Below are 24192 nucleotides of genomic sequence, written 5' to 3' on the forward strand. Positions count from 1 at the left end.
TTCCATCTTACATGTGATTGAGATTTCTAACTATCATTTCATCTCTTTTAATAAATATCAAAAAAAGTTACACTACATTCATAAAAAGAAGTTTTTATGGTTACTACAGAAACACAAAACGGAATATTTGAGTAACATCAAGCCTATTAATTTTAGTTGCATGATAGAAAACATAAACAATCCTCAAACAGACAGATATACACATATCAATAACCACATAATTGCAAAAGAATTCTCACACAATATATTTAAACCTATAGAACAAACTAACACGAAATGGTTTATGAATTTAACAGGCGAAAATATCCCAGCAGTAGTAACGAATTTATTACAATTAGGAAGTAATTTCAGCCTACCAATCAATACTAACAAAAAAATAATGATCCACGAATTTATTAAAGATATAGAGAGTAATTCTAACAATTTGAATAACCTCAATACAATACGCAACATTGCTATACCACAATTTAACCAATTTTTAAATAATAAAGCAAAGAAAAATCAGACACAAGAAAAACTGGCCTTTATGTATAAAGAAACAAAAAAATTTTGCAATCAAAATCCCAACATATTATTCACACGTGCGGACAAAGGTAATACGACGGTTGCAATGAACAGAGAAATTTACATTAAAAAAGTAGAAGAATTATTAAATGATAATAACACATACCAAATGATCAAAAACAACCCCGCAATAAAAATAGAGAAAGATCTTAACAATTTAAAAAAAAAATGGCTGAAAAACGACACAATCACGAAAAAACAATATTATTACTTACACTCGAGTGATTCTCTACTTCCGAAAGCTTATGGTTTACCCAAAATCCACAAGAAAAATGTACCTTTCAGAATAATAGTATCCTCAATCAATACTACTACGTTACATCATTTTGCTTCTTTTTTACAAAAAATTATAACAGATAGCATTCCCAAAGCAAATAGTTTTGTGGATAATAGTTTTGAATTGTGCAACGCATTGTCTGATAAAAAAATAAATAACACTGAAATCATGGTGCCATTAGATGTAGTATCTTTATTTACAAACGTTCCACTGGACCTTGCAATGAACAGCATAAACAATAGATGGCATCACATAGAAAAGAATACGAAAATACCTAAAAATGAATTTATTAATGCAATTAAATTTATTCTAACGTCCACATCGTTTACGTTTAACAGTAAGAATTATAAACAAATATATGGTGTTCCTATGGGTTCCCCACTATCTCCAATTGTTGCCGATTTAGTAATGCAGGATCTAGAAACGTCGATTTTTAACACCTTGAATATTAATGTACTATTTTATTATCGATACGTCGATGACATTTTACTTTGTATCCCAGAAGACAGTGTCACACTCATACTGGACAAATTTAATAATTACCATGAAAGATTGAATTTCACGATAGAAAGAGAGAAAAGCCGCTGTATAAATTTCTTAGATATATCTATCAAAGTAATTGATAATGCAATACACATTGATTGGTTTCATAAGAAAACATTTTCGGGGAGAACACTATCGTTTCATTCCAGCCACCCCATTTGTCATAAAATCGGTGTTATTTATAATTTAGTGGATAGAGCTTTATTGTTATCACACCCTATATTCCATAGTAAAAATTTGGAAATTATCATAAATATACTACTAAACAATGGTTATCCTCTCAATCTTATCTTCATAAAAATTAATTGTAGAATTAAGCACCTTATAAGTAACAATCTTAATGTAATCAAATCAAATAACTCAGATAATAGTAATATTAGGGAAGATACTAATAAATTTATTGCGATACCGTACGTGGAAGGAATCTCAGAACTAGTTGCGTCAGCGATAAAAAAATCAAAGACAAGAGTGGGATACCGTTGTATAAAAAAACTAAATAACATTATCACAACACAAAAAGATAAAAATCAGATATCAAAAAATTCTAACATCATTTACAAGATTGATTGCAAGAATTGTGAAGCAACATACATAGGACAAACGAAAAGACAATTGTACACTAGGCTCGGGGAACATAAGAATAATATCAAATTAGACTCAACGAGACACTCAGTGATTTCTGAACATATATTAAATCAATCACATACATTCGATTGGGATAATACAAGAATATTAGATTACGAAAGCAATTATCATAAAAGATTAATATCAGAAATGATACATATAAAGGAACATAAAAGTAGCATCAATTTAAAAAAAGACACCGAGTTACTGGATAGTTGTTATTTTGATGTACTTGAGAGATTGGGTGAGTCATGCTAATGTATTTATAACAGTTCAATAGATATTTATTATTCTTAACTGTTCCTTTGGCACATCAACATACACAACTAATAATAGTCTTAACGATAAACCAGCAAGAAATCTTGTACACATTTGTAAGTATAAATAATAATTGGAGATTCGACAGAAATAATAATTATTATAAAATTCCATAGCTAAAATTAATACTCGAACTACCTTCAAGTTATGGAATTCAATAAGAGATCATCTTATAGAGAAATCAAACTGCCTCACTTTTCGCTTAGTAACGACAAAATCGGAGCAGGAAAATTTCCTTTAAGGAATATGATCCAGAATAAAAAGTTTTAACATTGGGAGACATTAATTACATTAATTAGACTAATCATTGACATGCGATTTATACGCTTTTAGACATAGAAATCCAATCTTTCGTTTTAAATGTGTTATCATTAAATATTATAAATTAATTGTAGAAATATAGATGTATTGAAAATGACTGTTGTACAGTCGAAACATATACGTGAGTTAATATATTGAATTGTTAAGTTAATCGTAATAATAAAGTTTATTTGACATTTGGAATTAACACAGCTCGTTTAAGTTGGCCTTTATTTATTTATTAATTTATAAAATATTAAATTTGCATAAAGATATTTTATTTAAAATACGATAATTTTTCACACTTTATTTATTAACTATTACATAAACTTTCATATGTATGATGATTTCCCGAAACTACATATACGATGATCACGTATCGCTATAAATAAACAGATAGAGTTAGGTCAAATATTCGAAAGCCTGATAATTCTAATTCGATTCTAATATATTTGTATTTGAGCAAATGTATCGTTACGTCGAAATGATACGATCGATAATTTATTCCGATGCTACACTTCCTATGCATTGTATGTTTAAATCATCCCTGAGAAAAGTTTTATATGAGAATTCATGAAATAAAATAAAATAATACTTTATATAGTCTACATTAAATAATAATAAAAAAAATAATAACTAAAATCAACGAAGTAGCCAGCGTTAAATAGAATATAACAATAGCTGACAATTTAGATTTGGAATCTTTTAAAATAAAATAAAATAATACTGTAGTCTTTCTACATAAAATAATAATAAAACTAATAAACAATAACTCAAATCAACGAAGTAGCCAGCGTTAAATGGAATATAACAGTAGCTGACAATTTAGACTTGAAATCTTTTAAAATAAAATAAAATAATACTGTAGTTTTTCTACACATGAAATAATAATAAAACTAATAATAACTAAAATCGATGAAGTAGTCAGCGTTAAATGGAATATAACAATAGCTGACAATTTAGACCTGGAATCTTTTTATTGCGTTGACACTAAATCCGAAAAATGTCTGTTCAAAAATAATAAACGTCAATATATCATTTTTCCATGCGATAGTCCAAGTGAGAAAATACCAAGAGCCACATCTCGTTTTGCATCGGAAGTGTGCGATCTCTCAACCACTTATTCGAAACGATTTATCTTTTGGAGAAACCATCGTTAGATTTGTCGCTAAACAAGGTCAAAGGTCGAGTCTGTCGGATGGTTGGATACAAAGAAACGTATAGTATAGGCAGTCGGATTCTGTGGCCTTCGAACCTGCATTTTTTCGCTTCATTTACCATCTTTTATTCTATATACGCTGCTTTACGAATTGCTCGCTTTTCTCACTGCGCCGCAGGGATTATATGATGATGACAAAGTCGTGTTTTCTTCGATATGCTATTTCTTAAAATATATAGCAAGGAACTTCATAACTATACATATAAATATACATTATATATTTACATTTATACTATATACATTTATATTGTAATATATACATTTTGTTTATATGTGTACAAAAAATTGTATACATACTTTCTCTCTTGACGAGCGTTGGCCTGTACGAGCCATTTTGCGATGATTCTATCAATCTCTGTCTCAGTAACATCCTTGTAATGAACGCGAACAGTTTCTATTGTAAATTTAATAAATTATTAGCAAATTACTATCACTTTATAAGTTAACATAATCAAGAAAAAGTTAAGTCTTCAAAATCTAAAACAGTACAACACTTACCAAGTATGATTTTATACAAAATCAAATCCTGAAAAGCCTTTTTCTTTTTCGCTCCGACTAAGCTGTACATTTGAGCCAAAGGATTAGTTATCAACTTTTTTAATACATTAATGGTGCAAGAATGCACATCGACACCTCCTAAGCCTTTTAATGTATGTATCTATGATATAAAATAAATAATTTAAGGGGCCTTATCCTAAAGCTACGGCCGAACTCCGACGGGTTTGCGCCCTCATCTGAGAGGAACTAAAATTGTCGATAATTGTCGATAATTTTAGTTCTGTCATTACCGACAGCGTTATGTATAAAAATAACCACAAAAGAGTAAATAAAAATTGTGTTCAATATGTTGAAAAGACATCATATATTTCTACTGTTCTATCGCTTCGCACGCGTATCAAAGAGTATCGGAGCGCATAGAAAACAGTATATCATATGTGTGTCTGCCTTCATCATATGTTGAACACAATTCATGTGTGAGCATATTGCGTTTATAAATTTCTACTACATATGTATAAATATTTATTTATACGACCAAAAATATACATACTTATAATGTTTATAGAAATAATACATTGTTATTACATCATCGTCATTATATTGATTGAAAAAAAACGAACTATTAGATAGATTGTAATTGAGTAGAAAGTTACATTATAATATTCAGTTATATATGTATTATGCACATACATCTGTATACGTCATATATATTTCTTATATTTATACATACATGTATGCATACATACATATATAATACGTATATATATACAAGGTATTTTATTTGATACAGTGTTATCATAAAAATAAAACATTTTCTGGAAAAATGTTAATATAAAAATTGTATTATATTATAAGATTTCGAAAGGAGATAATATCATGAAAATTGCTCTTGCGTAGCGTTTTTCAATTATATTTAGACTTAGTTTTTTTAGTGGAACTATTTTTATTATATAAATCGAACTCTCGCAACATTCAACATAAAAAGTAATAGGATGGCTAAAAAATGAAAACTTTACGAAATATTTTAAAATTGATTTAATTTTATATAAACTATGAAATATCTCATAAAATATTCATTTTTCGATAATTTCATCTCAATACTTATGGTATAAAGAAAACATGGTATAAAGAGTACAATGGTATGAAGAAAACAAACAGTTATTCTCAAAGAAAAATATGTAGCTGCTATTATACTTTTTTTAACAACTATGTGTTTTTTTGCACTAATTTATTTCTCTCATTATTTTGTGCATAAGTAGATGTAAGATTATTGAAAAAAATGAATATTTTATAAGATATATTTCATAATTTATAAAATTATATCAAAATTATAAAATATCTCGTAAAGTTTCTATTTTTTAGCCATTTTATAATTATTTATGTTGAATATTGCGAGGATTCGATTTACATAATAAAGGTAGGTTCATAAAAAAAACTAGATTGACCTCTAAATATCTTTGAAAAACACCGAACAAAACGATATTGTCCCCCTTCGAAACCTTTTACAACTTTTATATAGAACATTTTTCCTGAAAATGTTTTATTTATTATTTTTCTGATAATCCACTGTATCAAATAAAATACGTATATATATATAGACGTATTATTTATGTTTGCATACGTGTATATAAATATAAGAAATGTATATGACACATGCAGATATGTGTGCATAATACCTACATATTCTCGATATTATAATGTAGCTTTATATAAGTTACAATCTAATTAAGTTTATTTTTTCCAATCGATATAATCGAAAAATAAAAATGTATTATTTCAAAATTGTGTATGTATGTACACACACAGAATATAATACATTATATATATATATTATATATATATATATTTTTTTTTATCGTATAGGTAAATGTTTATGTATTGTAATAAAGATTTACAATACATTGTTTGTCTCGATTGTAACAGAATAATGTATTTTTACAATATTCTAAATATTTAAAACATAGAATGGACCCCTCCCCGTCCATTCTCGTGAGAACGCAACCAATATGTTTTTCGTCTCTCCGATTATAATTTGCAATCGAGATTGATGCAGCTTTCTCTGGTCAGTTGTAAAATATAGATTTTTCAAGTCTATATTTGTAGCATAGATTTTTTTTAATAAAAAATTATTTTTTATTATTTTGGAAAAGGCGAGAGTTTATTGCTTTCTAGAATTGTATAAAGATGTTCTCTCATGCATTTTACATTTTTGGAGTATTTTTCCACGCAAGGATTGCCTCCTAAGGCTATAGTCGTGGCGAAGGCGGCAGCAAAAATTCCACAACATATGCCATCAGGTTGTGTTTGAACCTTTTCAAAAATTATGTCACTCGAGCTTATTGTTGGATAACGAAGATGTATATAATTTTTCTCTTTAGCTACCAATTTATCGTATGTACAGCCAGGTAGACTATCGTACACGCGAAGTTTGGTGCCGTCAAAGAAAATACATCTCCAATGATTACTGCAATTCCCTCCAATTATTTGTAAGCTATTATCACTACGACTAGCTTTAATCATGTGAGGGTATTCTAAATAAAGCACACTTTGCGTTTCGAAATGAGAAGTTTCTCTTATGATACGCAAAAATAGATCCAACGATTCATCGTTTAATTGACTTGTCATACGCAAGACATTATCCTTTACCAAATAAAGAGGAGCAAATGTGTTTAACAGTTTTTCATTTCTCTTTATATCGTCTTCAGATATATCTCGCTCGTTACTAGAATAACTTGTGATAATGCAATCATCATCTTCCTCTTTATTCAGAGCAATATCAGCAGTATCAGTAATTTTTGCTTCTATTAACGAAACGTTCGGTTTGAATTGTTTGCTCTTTTGTATGCCATTTTCGCTTTCTACTATATTTCGTTTCTTTGTTCGACTCATTGTCACTATTTTTTTTGCTGCTTCTTCTTTAGCTTCTATAATATATCTTGGATCTCTGATTGGCATATGCCTATTATGACGACTATCCAAGATTTCTGGAAGCATGCATTCGTTATAGAAACGTGTTAAGTAAGGTAGCATTTGATTTCTCCAAAAGATATTGTCTGCATCAATGCGCAATATTTTCATGCTTTGTGGAGTCCAAACAGCAAAAATACAATATTCTCGCCGTGTTATGTTCAACTGACCTTGAACTTGATAAAGATATCGATGATTTCTATTCATTTTGTGTGGATCTTTTTTATCAAAGATACCTTTCAAAGAAGGTAATGTCTCTACAGCTGTTTCTGCTGTCAAATGCTCAGCTGACAGAGGACATTTTATTTCCACTAGACCATTTTCGTCAATAATTCCGTCAGGAGAAGCACCCAAGCACGGATTTTCAGTATCAATAAATAATCTGCAAGGTTTTATTTCTTTATTTAATTTTTCAGCCAATTCGTCTCTTGCTACTTTTTCGTTTTCGCGACCATATTTTAGGGCTGCGGTATCAATAAACGAAGGATATAAAATGGCTTTTAATATTGTTGCGCAAGACGTTGTCGGTCTCATGCGACATACAGTTCCAAAATTGCGGTCAACATTTCTCGTCTCAATGATAACCATAATTCCGAGTCAGTAGGGATACTATGCCAATTCTAACCCAGGTCCTCCGAGAGGGGCGCGGGGCGGGGGGTTCTCCGTGGCGAGGGGGTATGACGTCACGCGGGGCGGGGGGGATCTTGTAGGCGGGGGGGGATGACGTCACGCGGGGCGGGGGCGCTTATCGCTGTGCGGGAGACGCTTATCGCGTATTGTTTTTCATAAACAAAACAGCGTATTGTATTACTTTGAATTATCTAACATGTTTTATTATAAACAAAACACCGCAAAGTGAGCGCCAATATTCGGCCGCCCTCGCGGTACTTCTCCCTCCCCCATAAGGCGACGCGCTTTGGCGGTACTTCCGCCCTCCCCCACCCCTGCCCATATGTGACGTTTCTTCCTCATTGTTTAGGAAGAATTCTTTTGCGATAATTTTGCCGACATTCGGCCGCCCTCGCGGTACCTCCCCCTCCCCTCCTCCATCTGAGGGGATCTTGGGAGGTCGCGCTTATCGCAATGAACACGTCGGGACACGTGTTTTCTTCGCGGTAAAAGACCGGGTTGCATTACGCACCGATATTTGGCAGCCTTTGCGGTACCTTTCCCCTCCCCCTAAGCGGAATTCTTTCTCATTGTTTAGGGAGCGCCGATTCCTTTGCGAACATCTCTCTCGCGTGCGCCTCTCGCGTTATCTCTTTCTCACGTGTGCCTCTCATTCTCTCATAAACGCCTCACGCTCTTTCTTCTAAGCGCTCTCGCGCTATCCCTTTCTCGCGTGCACCTCTCGCGCTATCTCTGGTGGTCCTTAGCATCGCGTTCCCCTTCCCCATCTCTCGCTCTCTCATAAAACGCCTCGCGCTATCTCTTCTAAGCGCTCTCGCGATCCTTAAAATTTTATATACTCATATATTCTTATCTTTATATTCATTTATATTTTTAAAAATTTTATATCCATTTTATATTATAATTTTATATCCATTTTATATTCACATTTATATACATTTACATACATTTATATACATTTATATTCTTTTAAACACACACACAAACACAAATGTATAATACACATTTATTCATAATTAAAAATAATTAATATTAAATTAATATATTCATTTTAAAAATTCCCCTTCTTTTCCTTCACTGCGTCATCTCTCGCGTGCGCCTCTCTCGCAGTCCCTAACCTCGCGCTATCTCTCTTTCATATACCTCGCCGCAACATCTCTCTCCTTCACGTTCGCCTCACGCCCTCTCTTTCTCTCGCGTTCACCTCGCGCTCTCTCTTTCTCTCCTAAGCGCTACCTCTCTAGTAGTCCCTAACCTCGCGCTATCTCTCTCTTTCATGTTTCTCGCTGCGACACCTCTCTCGCGATCCCTAGCCTCGCAGTCCCTAGCCTCGCGATCCCTAGCCTCTCAGTCTCTAGCGTCACGTTCCCCCTTCCCCGCAAGGACCAAGCAACTATTGGGAGCTATACGTATAAGAGCTAGGGAACTGTTTACGGATGGGAGAGAGTGTGGATTGGAAATGCGTGCAAAGAAATTACATCATAATTTAAACTTAAAATCTCTTTATTCTTCTCTCTTTTACATATTTCTTTCTTACATATTTTTTTCTTACATATTATGGACTAAAAACTAAAGCTGCCAGCTCGCAATCGACGAGTTGATGTTTATTGAAGGCGTCGCTAGCGTGTATTACATTTAATACTTCTTTATTATCCTTTACAGTGGACGCGATATTTGAAAATTGCGTAAACTTGATATCGACTGTATTGATAATTTTAACCAATCGGTCAAAAGTTACATCAATGCATGGATCGAGATCGAACATACGGTGTAACGTCGATTCGATTATCATCGTGCATATATTTGAAGATTCAAGACTTATTAACTTGGCGTCGTTAATCGTACGAACTCACACTGTTAATGGTCCAACGCTTATAAAACTGTAGGCATCTTTAGAGTCGTTTCGAAGCAGATTCTGAATATTGTGACGTTGCTCGTAGAGTCCCTTCCACGCTTCGAGAGATAGTATCAGTTCCTTTCCTCGATGATCTCCTATGGCGATTTTCACGTAACTCGGTGGATCCACTTTGATACCAATTTCGAGGAATTTAAATCCCGTAGCTGTCAATGCATATCGTTTATATAGTATACGAACCGCATGAGGCTTTAATGAAAAGCTGTAAAAATGAAATTAGTTTAAAAATAAAACAATTTGTAAAAAATATAAAGACATAAAAATAGAAAAATAGAAAAAGTTAAACTTAGTTGTCACATTTGTTCTCAAACGATGGAGTTTCATCACAATTCGGTATGTAATTATTCACATGTCTGCCGGAGCCGCTGCTTCTTTCAGCGTAGTACATATTTCCAGATTTTAAAAGTGAAACCACCAGTACGAACGGTTAACACGACACTGATCGTATAAAGAAATTAATCAAGTGTTGTACATGACGCTTATTTTTAAAAGTAGTGGGGTAAATGTGGTGGGAGATTCTAGAATACTATTGGCGCTATGAAATTTAGGAGAAGGGGAAACGGCGCTCGGATAAAAAGAATTCTTAGAAACGATTCGTGAGGAAAGGATTGGGGAAGGGGAATAAGAGATAAAACACATTAATGTTTAAATATTTTATTTTTCTAAATCTTGCAATTCTTTCTGGCGTTGCGACCACCAGTTAAATATTTTGAATACATTTTGTAATGCGCAATTCTTAACATGTTTTCCACATCGCATAGTGTTTTTAACATCTAGATTATTTAGAGACTCGATATCGTCGTAATCAGCATCCAAGGTCTCAATAATGAAACCGTTTCCCGCATCATCCAATATATCGGCTAACCATTCTCGCTTTTCAAGTCCTTTTACATATACGAGAATGGATTCTTCTTCTTCTTCATGTGGTCCACCAACGATAGCTGTTGTAATCAAAGCTGAGCCATGCTATATGGAACGTTTCCATCTTCCCATTGCAATCCATGATGATTTCGAGTCAACCATGAGGCTTGGTGTCTCTCCGATTTTATGAGCACATCCCATGGTACAGGACATGCGAAAAAATAATGTGATAAAATAAATCCTCTTCTCAGGATTGCCGCTTCCTTTACAATGAATTGTTTATTGAGGATAAACCCCTGTAGATCCACAAACGTTGGTACGGACATGACGAAATCTCTCTCTTCGATGTATCAGTTAAAAAAGAAGAATGACAACCATCTCATAACACTTTGATTTATATTCTGCTATGCTTCCCCCTCTCTAAATTATTGGTGATTTTGCGCACAACGTTGGTCAACGGGTTGTACTGGATCACGCGATCATGTATGATGAGACAGTACGCAGAGGTATTCATCGGCACGTTTTCCTTACACTCAAATTCCAATCTCACATCCACGGTTGCGCTCTTGATCGATTCGTTTTGTCGAGAACAATCGATGATTACGAATGGGCCGTTACGTAGAAACATTGAGACGGTGAGACTCGGCTCGAGATACTCGTATCCGTAATAGTTTTTGCAGAAACGCGCATACGTGTCGTATAGAATCGACCATCTGTTTTTATCGAAGTCCAGATTCATGTCGTCGTACGGATAACATTCCGAGTTCAGATAGAGTTTCACGTTGGTCAATTTACAATCGTCGAATCGACTCATATCCTCAGACATGACATTCTTCCGGCCTGTCTGCAGAGCAAAGATAACGTATCGTGGTTTCTCCAGTTGAGTCGCGGTTTTAATGGCCCACGAATGCTTGGTTGTACGCTGCAATAGCGGAAACTCATACAGATCCCACGAGCGAAAACCCATGCTGAGGTAGCGTCCGCTTTCCAGAGCGCGCAGCATAGACAGCTTCTTAATCTCGCTCAACAACACATGTGGCATTCGCCATTGTATCTTGAATATGTTGATCACAGGCTCCAGCGTCGAATCTCCAACCAGACAATTGATGTCGTTGCGATCGTATTAAGAACAACTCGTGACGAGCGTTAATCACCACTCGTCTGTAATCCTCGCAAAATCCCAATAACATGTAGGGCGGCACGCAAAAATTGATATTTCCATTCACAGTAGTCGGATCACTCCAACTGGCATTTCTCATAATCACGCTTCTATAGGATGATATCGTTACATAGTTTTTGAGCATACTTGTTATTCCCACGTTTCTGTTGCGATCAATCTCCACGCCATCGAGTTCATATCGAATCTCATCAAACATGAATGCGACGCAATTATTTCCCAGTATCACATCAGATCCTTCGGCTGGTCTATTTATCTTTAATTCTCCTTCGATGTATAGAAAACTGTCAAACGGCAACGTATACAGATCCTGTTGTTGTATGGGTATTCTTATCTCATCACTGTGTCCGAACGTGGTGTTGGCGAACGGGTTGTACGTGTGAGTCTCAATTTTGATGATGCGATCGTCGAAGATTGGCTCTTCCCTGATGTTGAGGATGTCGGTCATTGTTCAGATATTTCGCATCGCGAATCCCAAAGATTGTAAAAACGCAACGTTTGATGCGTTCAGTTTCTTTTTCTTGGCGCAACCGGATGATTGGATATTAGCGAATGTGGACGTTGTTGTTGTTGTCGCTGGCTCCGTAAAGATTGTGTTATCTCTCGTGTTTTTCGATCCGTTCAACACAAGCATCTCATACGCCGCACACGTACGTTATCGCTGTCGTCGTCGTACGTGCAATCTAATGGTGATTTCTTCTCCTCGAAAATCGAGCAATCGTCTGTCCTGGTCGACAACGCGTAACGTTAAATCTCGTAATGCTCCGCGCGATGATCGGCAAGTAAATGATGTGCGCCGGTGTTTCCGATATCTTATATCCTGGTGGTACCCTCGGTGAAAATTCATGTATCGTATGAACGAGTTTGCCGTTGCTGTACGCGCCCGCGATCACGTTACACTCTACGCGGATAATGTTCACGTTGATAATGTTAATCGGCATGTCCGACTCGTACCATTTTCGCGGCTGCAGTATACGGTTCGAGAATCCCAGCAGCGATCCAATGTTGTTAGGCTTGTTAAAAGTCATTCTGTATGCGCATTTGATCTCACTCCTCATCGTATTGTAATTAGCGCGGAGAACTATCGGGTATTCTTCATCTTCAAAGTCACCATTGTCAATGTGTTTTTTATCTTCATCACGAATAGCGTGTCGCGGACATTTTCGTGAAATTGCATGTTTCAAAAACTCATGTATCGCTTGCAGCTCATACGATCCCTCGGGAATCGTAATTTCCGCGTCATCTTTGCCAAAGTAAAATTTATTATTCGAGGAATTCACGTTCGATATCGTGTGATAAGTCTCAAAATCCGCTAGACCGAGTTCGTATTCATCGTCGCTCAAATCTATGGCGGGAAAGTAGTTTGCCGCGAGGACGCTACTCTTTCCAGTCAACGTGAATGTCATAGACATATCGGCAAAACTGTTTAACGAATACTGAGTTAAATAATGCAATGTCCGTCTTTAAATTCACGTGTATCGACCGTTCGGAGAAACTGCAAACACAATTGTTCACAGATGCTCTGATCATAAGTTTGAACAGGTGTGTGATTGTACTATATCTTTGTCACGTTCCGCCCGAAATATTGCACCAATTCATTCGGTGGTCGAAGATTGCCAAAACTGTCGAAATATATAGCGCGATTCCCCCTCTTTGCGTACGCCACCCAATGAGTACCTGATCCTTTAGCGTTATCCAAAGGACCCCGCACAAATCTTATGGAAAATGGGTCCCAGTCGAATTGGCTGAAATTTTAGTATAATGTAGTTCATTGCATCCTGATGAAAAGTGTCCATGGGCACAAGGTCGAAAAATGGACAGTTTCCGAGTTATAGAGCGTCAAAAATCAGAAAAATGGATTCATCTGCTCTTGGTAGTCTTAATGCGTATGGTCATGGTAGTGTGTTTTGGCGTGTGTGTGCGCGCGCGCGCACGCATGAATGTGTGTATGGGGTTAGGTGACTACATGATTATAATAAATCAAAAACTAAACTCCTTCCTTTTGAAACGGCGGCAGCAATATCAATTCTATAATATAGAGTCATATATAATTAACTGTGTGGATAGTGGATATGCACGGTGGATATGTTTGATATGTTGTTCCGAAGTTGATAATTCTCTATTTTACTTTTCCAAGGTATTATTAAAAATACTTATTCTTTAAACCTTTCAATTTAACACACGTATAAGAGATATATCGGATTAGTATAATACGAGTTTGTAAAAATTAAAAATGCTTAAAAGTCTCAGATCTGAACGATTCTCAAAAGTTTCACACACATATTCGATTAAGACATAATCTAATATTCTCGAAGATTTTTTATAAGTATAACTAAAGAGTTCGCATTATATTATTTATGTTGTATACGTTTGTAAAATCTAATATCCATTTAATTTTTTCTTTATTCCAACTAATATTCCAAATATTAAAAAGAAATACATTATAATAACGTTACCAACATTGATAATCTGACTTAAATTAATTTAAAGTAATATGGCATTCAGAAACATTTTACGTTGTTACGTTTGTGATAAACGATTTGCCCCTCGGCTAATGACTCGAATAGATGGAGATGAGAATGCCGACAAATGTGAAATAGCTATTCGGAGACGAGACGAATTTCATAGACCGCCTCTCGATGTAACACATCTCACGAGAATATGCACTAATTGTAATCAATCAATTTGTAACGAAATAGCTGCAATTGAACAAGATCCTACTTGCTTAAAACTCAATGTATTGACGCAAACTAAAAATAGTACTTGTCTGATCTGCAATGCCACTAATGATATACACAGGTTATCAGTTGAATGCAAAGCTAATGTTTTTATTTTACAAAATATTTACATTCTCGAAGATGTTAAATCATGTAGACATCATTTAGATGATAAGGGATTTATTTTCCAACCTTTGTTACTTGGTTTGCGTTCTATTAACAGGCCATACGTAATTAGGGGACGACAACTTCAAATGTTCTTACAAGAACTTCGTAATGTGAGATATCTGACGAGAATTTACGATGAAAATAGTTTGTGTGATGATGAATTTGAATGTTTTTGCCCTATGACGAAACAACAGTTTCGAGAACTATTTACTTATTGTGATAGAGTACCTTGTCAAGGTGGTTACAGATATGTTAGTAAAAAGGACCTGTTGATGTTCTTGTGCAAAATGCGTCAGGGACTTTCTAATGAATTTCTCAAAGTTATGTTTCAATATCCAAGTAGACAAGCAACAAGTCTAGCTATTGCCACCGTTAGACAATCTTTAATGCAACGTTTTGTGCCTAATAATATTGGATTTGATGCGATTACAAGAGAAAATTACATCGAAAGACACGTGACGGAGTTTGCCAACGAATTGTATAATCCAGAGTCACATATTCCCCGAGTAATCGCATACATTGACGGTACTTACAGCTATATTCCAAAAAGTAGTAATTTTCGAGCACTCCGACAGTCATACTGCGTTCACAAAGGGCGACACCTAGTTAAACCTGTTCTGATAGTCGCACCTGACGACTATATACTTGATATTCAAGGGCCGTACTTCTCTGATAACCGGAATAATGACGCTGCTATTCTGCAAAATGAATTTGTAAGACATGCTGAAAGAATGACAAGATGGTTCCAGGAAAATGATATTATTATAGTAGATAGGGGATACCGGGATGCCACTGAGCTACTGGCCCGTTTAGGTATTTCATGGAAAATGCCGGCGCTTCTTGAAGCAAACGAGCGTCAACTCTCCACAGACAATGCGAATGATTCGCGTCTAGTTACAAAGACAAGGTGGCTAGTAGAAGCTAGAAATGGGCACATTAAATCCATTTTTAAATTCTTTCAGCAAATTATACAAATCCAGCATCTTCCAAATCTGGGAGATTTTTATCGGATAGCTGGAGCTATTATTAATAAGTACCATCCCCCTATTCTTATGGAAGGAGTCAACGCTGAGATGGCCCAACAATTACTTGAGAAGGCGAAGGAACCAAACGTCATCCAAGCACTGGTTGAGATTGAAAATCTCAAAACTAAGAATGCTCAAAGGTGGGTACGTTTAGATGCTGCACAATTGCTTGATTTTCCAATCTTGACACTGGACTTTCTAAAAAACCTCACAGTTGGTGTATATCAAATCAAGTTAGCTTCATCCTATATACAAGACAAATCACAAAGAGATGAGGAAGAAGAGTTCCAACTTGAAATGTTAAGAGATATAAACAGATTACCACAGCCAGGATTGAGAAGAGTTAGAGTATTTTCACGATTCTGCAACGCACAAAAATATCAGTTATGGATTTCATATCGACCAACTGATGATAATGAGGTGGACGATGGGATAGATAATGACGAACGTAATCCCATACAAGGTTACTACTGCACATGTAAGTCCGGCGCTCGAACTCTTGGAACCTGTGCGCACATTGCCAGTGTCATATGGTTTATGGGGTATGCACGACATGGAATAAACATTCGCTACCCTTCAACAAGATTAATCGAGTCCATATATGACGCAGCAAACAGACCGCAACAGCGAAATATAAATATCGTACCAGAAGTCATTGACGTTTAAAACAGATACTTCGATACGAAATGAGTAACATGTTACATCTGAACAAAAAATCGGGACAAGTTGCACCGAAATATAAACGGATACATTTATACATATGTGCACACTACAAGCACACACAAACATACTAAATATGTTCAAAAATGTAAATCAATCGGCCCTTTTTAGGACCAAATTATGTGCAAAATCCGATCGCGCAACCTCCTTGTGGTGTACATCGGGTAACGCTGATGCCGACGGTAATTATTTGATTAATGTTAATTAAAGGTTTACGTACCTTTTATTATGAAAGATTTAAACATTCTTAGAATTCAATCGATTAAAACGAAATTTTGCATATCTTTATCCACGCACGCACGCACACACGCACGCCAAAACACACTACCATATACGCCAAATAACATTATCATGACGTACGCATTAAGACTACCAAGAGCAGATGAACCCATTTTTTTGATCTTTGACGCTCTATAACTCGGAAACTGTCCATTTTTCGACCTTGTGCCCATGGACACTTTTTATCAGGATGCAATGAACTACATTATACTAAAATTTCAGCCAATTCGACTGGGACCCATTTTCCATAAGATTTGTGCGGGGTCCTTTATGATGCTGCTCTCGTTTTGATATATATCACCGATAGGTAGCGAATCACGCATGAAAACACCTCTAAAGTATGGAATGCGCATACGTTTTGCCAGTTGCAGCAATTGTATATTAGTAGTTTCGCCCTTTGGCATTTTTAGCGTCTCTTTGACGTTTTTTTTTTTTTTTTTTCTCTTTGAAACTCCTCGTCCACGTTCGTATGGAGCGAGATACAGTCCATGACCTTCCATGGCGCGATTGTGACGTAACATCTCATGCAACTGACGTTGCGAGGCTTTTCCGTCGTTCACCATCTTTGCTACACCTGCCGCTCCACCAATCATGGATCCAAGCGCGCCCAACATTGGTAGAATTGGCAATATGCCACCGCGTTTCGATACCGGAAGTATCCGTTTCTTCGTCGTCTTTTTCTTTGTCTTCGTTTTCGTCGTCGTCTTCAGGCCCATACCGAGCTTCGTCTTGGTTTTCATCGCTGCCCAGACAGCTGTGGCGGCGGCTCTTTCACCGAGAGTCGAATCTCTCGCAATGATACAAGTTCGCGCTTTGTCGGCGAGTACCTTATCCGCCACGTGTCTCTCGGTGAGATCGTTGCTCCGAGAGTACGCAATATCGTGTTCACGGCACGCCGTGTCCAATGGGTTGATACCTCGATCGCCTCTGGCTAATCGCTTTTGTAGCCGCGTGCCCGGACCACAAAACTGATAGCCGGGGATATGGAATTCGATTGGAAGTGCGTTTATTGCGTGATTTAATAGTCCTCTACCTATTTTTTTCGCTGACATTCGCTGCAATCCTTTATCATCGGCGCTGGACCGTCGATGTGCGTTCGCTGCCACGGTCGATTGTAATGTTCGAAACAGCGGCGACAGGCCTGAATCTCTGGATCCGCCTTTATGTGTTCCGGAAGCTTGTCCCACACGTAGTGGATGTGATTTTCACATTGCAGTAAAACTGCTTTTGGCACAAATTGCAGCTGTTCGGCGCTTAAATCCTGAATAACGGAAGCACTTGTTAGCAGAACAAACATTTTTTCGTTACTGAGCGATTCGTGGTTCCGCGCAGCTATAAATAGGCAAGCGTTCGATTCAATCGGGGAGTGAGAAAATGAGATTCGTGCGACAATCTTTGACGATACGCGTGACGAATTGCGACGACAGATTACGCTCGGTGGGGGACAACGCGGAGATGCGCAGACATGGTACGATGTTGCCGACTACTATACGCGCGATCATATGCGGCCCTTCGAATTGCGGTAAAACTAACGTCTTGATTAGTTTGATAGAAAGCCCGCACGGTGTTTGCTTCGAAAACGTGTACGTGTACTCAAAGTCACTGCAACAGCCGAAATATCGGTATCTAGAGAATTAGTTGACGTCGATCGAAGAAATCGGCTACTTTACATTCTCCAATAACAGTGACGTCATTCCTCCGAGCGAGGCATGTCCAAACTCGATTTTCATCTTTGATGACGTGGCGTGTGACAAGCAAGATACGATAAGAGAGTACTTTTCAATGGGACGCCACTCGAACGTTGATTGCTTCTATCTCTGTCAGACGTACGCGAGAATACCAAAACATCTTATACGCGACAACGCGAACTTACTGATCTTGTTTAAACAGGACGGTACCAACTTGAAACACGTGTACAACGATCATGTGAATACCGACATGTCGTACGAAGATTTCAGTAAATTATGTCGTATTTGTTGGCAACAAAAGTATGGATTCCTAGTGATAGACAAGGACAGCTTGCTTACAAACGGGCGATACAGAAAAGGATTTAACGAGTTTGCGATACCGCAAAACGATTAGTCGCTGCCGATATTCTGTCGAGAAGAGTGAAACGCGAGCACTCTGCAGACATGGCTGATAACCATAACATTCGCGAGCGTGAAAAGATTGCGAAGGAAATTGTGAAAACGAGCGAATCGATCCGTAAGAAACATCGTGCTTTAAAGACTGGTAAGATCGATGACGATATCGCAATCAAGACTCACTTTAAACCTATTATCGAACCACTACAAAAGATTGTCGACAACGCGAGCTTGATCGCAGTGAAATACGAACCTGAGAGTAAAGCTGACGTGAAAATTAAAATGTTACCCGCTGTTAAGCGGTACGAGGAGGAGGAGGAAGATGCGACACCGAAAAAGAGAAAACGACCAAACACAAATCGCTCATCGACACCACGTACATCGGACGGATTTTTACTGGAAGAACCACCGATAAGCTCAATACCGTCCACCTCTACACAGTCCGCGACAACGAGAATCCTACCATTTACAATACCCGAATCACTCGCAAACGAAAATGTTTTCGAAATCACAAGCAATTCACTTGAAACATCCGTTCGAAACACGTTACAAACGTCGGAAGGTCAAGAAATGTTGCGAGAGCACTTCGGACCACTGGGACAAAAATACATGGGCGCTCTCCTCGGTGGCGATAAAAAAAACGAGATCGATCACGTTTATGGTATCTATTTCGAAAAGGATGGAATGTTGCTCGGTAACAAACGATTTGACATGGATAAATATGATTCTATAATTATAGACAAAGTAAAGTACATTGGTACACCTGGATTATACGAGCTAGTTTTCAAGAGGATTCCCGATGATGTTATTTACACGGAAGACGATATGCAAAAATACAAGAGCATATTATTGGCGACGAACGCGTATAAACGCAAATATGAAGCGCAAGGTCAATTACGGAGCAACAGGGGATACAAATACAAACAAATAATCGCACCGTTGATGTCAATTGAAAAGAAAAAATCTGGAAAGGGTGTATTCATGCCTCAAGCGATGACGCTAACCGACAATAAAATCGATTACGTGCACTGGGACGACTCCAACGAGCTAGTGGATCGGATACGATTGCTCGATGCTTCGCGTCGAGCTGGCCACAACGCTCACGACAACGAGATCCTGTCGATCATCGAGGAACTTCGCGAAGCAGGCATTATTATAAATTAAACGGGGTCTCGGCAAAACTAATCAGTCGATCGGTGTCATTCGCATCGAAAAATGCCTATCAACAAATTTGGATTATTCGAACGGAGAAATGATGCAACTGGCACAAGCGATCATTGGGATAGATTGGTGAGAAGTTACGTGCGCGGAAACGCTCTGCGTCGTGTTGCTACAGACTATGATGCAAGGTCGCGCAAGATTCGTCGTGTAGCGCAACCTGAAGCTGACACTGATGCTGTCAACAAACTGTATGTGGAATCCTGCGTTAAAAGATTGATGAATCAACAGAAAGAATCAGATGAGAAGCTGACTTCGTTCGAGAAGGACGTGCGAGCAGTACAGACTGCGATAAACGAACTTCAACGTACAGCTAATGCTAACTCAAAAACGACTATCAACCTAAATGAGCAGCAGTGAACGGGTTAGGCTATCGAACGGGAGCGGCTATCGAACGGTTATGAAACATCTACGAAGGGTTATCGAACGACTACGAACAATTATCGAACGGCTACGAAGGATTATCGAACTGCTATCTAACTACAATGAGTGGTAGTGGTAGTGACCGGCCTAGCAACAGCTGCGAACGAGGGTACGAACAACTCAAGCAGGGTTGCGAACGAGGCTACGAACAAGTCATTAAAGGCTACATACAAGGCTACTATCAACTCAGGAACGGCTGCGAACGGGTTAGGAACGGTTGCGAACTGGTCAGGAACGGCTACGAACGGGTTAGAAACGACTGTGAACAAGGCTGCGAACGAATCAAGAACGATTTTCGAATGGGTCAAGAACGGAAGTAAACAACGCAAGAACGGCTATGAACGGCTCAAGAACGGGTCAAGAACGGCTACGAACGGGTCAAGAACGGGTCAAGAACGACTACGAACGGCTCAAGAACGGGTCAAGAACGATTACGAACGGCTCAAGAACGGCTCAAGAACGGGTCAAGAACGGCTACGAACGGCTCAGTAACGGAAATGAGCGATAAAACAAGAAGCAGTAAATGACGATCAGGAAAAAAAACCGACGAAGCGATGAAACAACATAGTTTGGAGAGACGGCAGTTGGTGAACGAAGTGCACGCGCCGGCGAGAAAAAATTTTCCCCGAAGACATGTCATAGTGCGAGGATATGATGATCTGTGGCAAGCCGACATCGTCGAGATGCGTTCGTACTCTCGTTTCAACAAAGGTTATCACTACATACTCACCATCATCGATGTGTTGAGCAAGTTCGCGTGGGCAGTACCACTCAAGAGTAAAGGTGGAGACGGCTGACGCTATCGCCGAAATAATTCGAGATAGCAAGAGATGCCCGAAAAACATGCAAACTGATATGGGGAAGGAATTTTACAACGCTGACGTGCAACGGCTTATACGGAAACATAACATCAATCATTATTCTACATATTCGGTAATGAAGGCCTCGGTCGTCGAGCGATTCAATCGTACGCTGAAGAACGACATGTGGAAGATGTTTACGCTGAATGGATCGACGCGTTGCCGCGACTCGTATCGGATTATAACGCGCGCAAGCACCGAACAATCGGCATGCGACCCGCCGACGTCACCCCCGCGATCGCTGATAAACTTTTAAAAACGGTATATAGTAACATAAAGATTGCCGCTCCGGCGAAATTCAAAGTAGATGACTCGGTACGCGTTAGCAAGTACAAGAAACTTTTCGAGAAGGGTTACACGCCAAATTGGACGGAGGTTTTTAAGATTGTTAAAGTGCAGCGTACTAATCCCGTAAGCTATCTACTCGAGGACTATCGCAAAACATCTGTCGCTGGAGCGTTTTACGAGTATGAGTTGCATCGCGCGAATTATCCAGACGTGTATCTTGTGGAGAAAGTACTGCGCAGGAGGGGTGACGAGGTTTACGTGAAATGGCTGGGATTTGACAATTCACACAATTCTTGGATACATAAGGACAATGTGATTTAATTCATATAGACTATTTATTTTAAGAATAATATAATGTGTATAACGTATAAAATATATAAAATATACATGAAATATATGAAATACAAAATCTTTATTAATACATCCTTTCCTTTAATCGTTACAATATATTACACATATGTTACATAACAATATATCATACACACATACACACACACACACATTATACTACATTATATTTTATAAGGGTATCTGGTAATGTCCCCATGATAATGTGTCGGTCGAATCAGGTATAATATACCGCTTATCGTCGTATGGACTTAGAGCAATTTTTGTCTCGCGGATGGTATACACTTCGTGCAATTTCGATCTAATACATGACTGCTGACGTGTCATTTCAATCTCGTCATTCAGGCACCGCGTATAATCGTCGAATGTTATACTACGCGCTACGACATTACTTTTGACACCTTTTGCTTTTTTAGTGTCTTTTTTGCCGTTCACCCTCACCGCGTACATTTTTGCTCTAAGCCCGACGAATTCGGTCATTATCGCGCCGTTATTCTCGTCTTTCATCAAGCCTGGCACCTTTTTGTTTGCATGCGCTATACCGTACGCGTTGTCAATTGGATAATCGCTCGTATCGAATCTAGCGATATCGCGTTTCATGTTCTCGAACACATCGTCGCACTCGATGTGATATATTAAACTGTCGGTGTCGGTGTACATTATCCGACATCTTTCACGATAGAGCGGTGACATGTACTCGTAGTGAAATTCGTACAGACACACTTTCGATATATCGAGTATACACATACCAACATAGATTGGTTTGTTAAATTTTACTTCTAGTTTACGTAATTCAACGGCGATTAAATTTTCCGAAAAGACGCTCCTGCTATGGAATTTGGTTTCGCGATCGTCGCTTCCGCACCGTATCGTCCTACTTTGTCAATAATTTTACATCTACATGATTTCGAACGTTTTCCATAGTTTTGCCGAATACCGCGTTGTTCATCAATTTGTACAAATTTTTTTCAAAATCATTTTTCGCTTGTGTTCTAAATTTTGTATTGAGTTCGATGTAATCGCGGAGCCATGCGGATTGAGTAAATTGTAATACGCGATGTATCTTTACGATACGAAGACCGTGACGTGTGCACTGCTGCAGATTGCGATAATGTATGACGTAACGCTTCTTGTCATATAGCGTCGCGAGGAGCTTATCTTCCCGCTTGCCGGGCGGCTTGGCGCGCGTCGGACAGAACGGTAGGTCAATGTGTGTGTTGTGTTTATTTTGTGGGTACTCTAGATCAACCTCGAGAATATAACCTGTGAATCCGGAGCGATCGCGTTAATGTCAAAGTTTGAAACGTCTTCGACCCATCGAAAATCGGCATAAGGCAATGGTTGACACATTGCCCATCCATACAAATTATTTACATCGAAGTACATAAGGTACGACGATGGTTTCGATGGATCATATGACTGCATGTACTTGTTATTAGCATGCGCGTATCTGTTGGAGCATTGACTTAGACCACCACGTATACCCCGTTCAATAAACATAACCATATCGATATCGGGAAGCAATTCAAACGTAATATTTGTATGTTTTAGCATCGCGTCCCATGTATACCCGGGAAGAGTATAATAATACGCAGGGTCGAGTCCGTAACTCGCGATGCAAGTGTCACGGAAATTTTCAAAAATATCTGCTAATAACAAGACATCAGTTTTTAAGTACAAATCGCTATATTCACCTAGAGTTCGAAGGGAGAATCGATTCCAGATGTTCTCATCGTGCGCGTAATCGCTCTCGGATACAGTGTCACCGGTCAAGGAACTATAAAACGATTCGCGCGACGGTAAACGCGTGTCCTGCAGCTTGTCCACGCAGTCAATGTACTCGTACGGAAAGACACTTTTTCGCGTCAATAATTCGAAATTGTGAGTGGATAATGCGGAAAAATTGAAATGTAAAATTTTTAACTTATTCTTATCGAGAAAAGATGCTAATTTGTCAAGACTAGCACTGAGAAATTTGTATGAATCGATGAATCGTAATTTTATGCAAGCTTTCCGATCTTTGTCGTCGTCATCGGTACTATTGACAGTCTTTGTAAATGAAATGTATTTTTCTTTTGTTATTGGAAGCACATCTACGCGTCCTTCGTATGCGGTAGCTATTTCTTTTATGATAAAATGTGCATCATAACCGGATAGATTGTGGAAAAC

The 24192-nt window shown here is 37.8% G+C and overlaps 2 protein-coding genes across 2 annotated transcripts; both read left to right on the forward strand.

The window, feature by feature from the left end:
• The first annotated feature begins 14447 nt into the window (after nt 1–14447).
• On the forward strand, nt 14448–16469 carry LOC145938376 (uncharacterized). Its single transcript, XM_083041925.1, has one exon. It carries the CDS (start codon nt 14448–14450, stop codon nt 16467–16469), a length of 2022 nt encoding a protein of 673 aa, XP_082898051.1.
• Nucleotides 16470–18934: 2465 nt separating this feature from the next.
• LOC145938385 (uncharacterized) lies at nt 18935–20050 on the forward strand. Its single transcript, XM_083041934.1, has one exon. It carries the CDS (start codon nt 18935–18937, stop codon nt 20048–20050), a length of 1116 nt encoding a protein of 371 aa, XP_082898060.1.
• The last annotated feature ends 4142 nt before the right edge of the window (nt 20051–24192 follow it).

This window comes from Prenolepis imparis, unplaced genomic scaffold (genome assembly GCF_030444845.1).
Source record: "Prenolepis imparis isolate NDT839.2.m4 unplaced genomic scaffold, iyPreImpa1.0 SCAF_1, whole genome shotgun sequence".
In the NCBI taxonomy this organism is placed as follows: domain Eukaryota; kingdom Metazoa; phylum Arthropoda; class Insecta; order Hymenoptera; family Formicidae; genus Prenolepis; species Prenolepis imparis.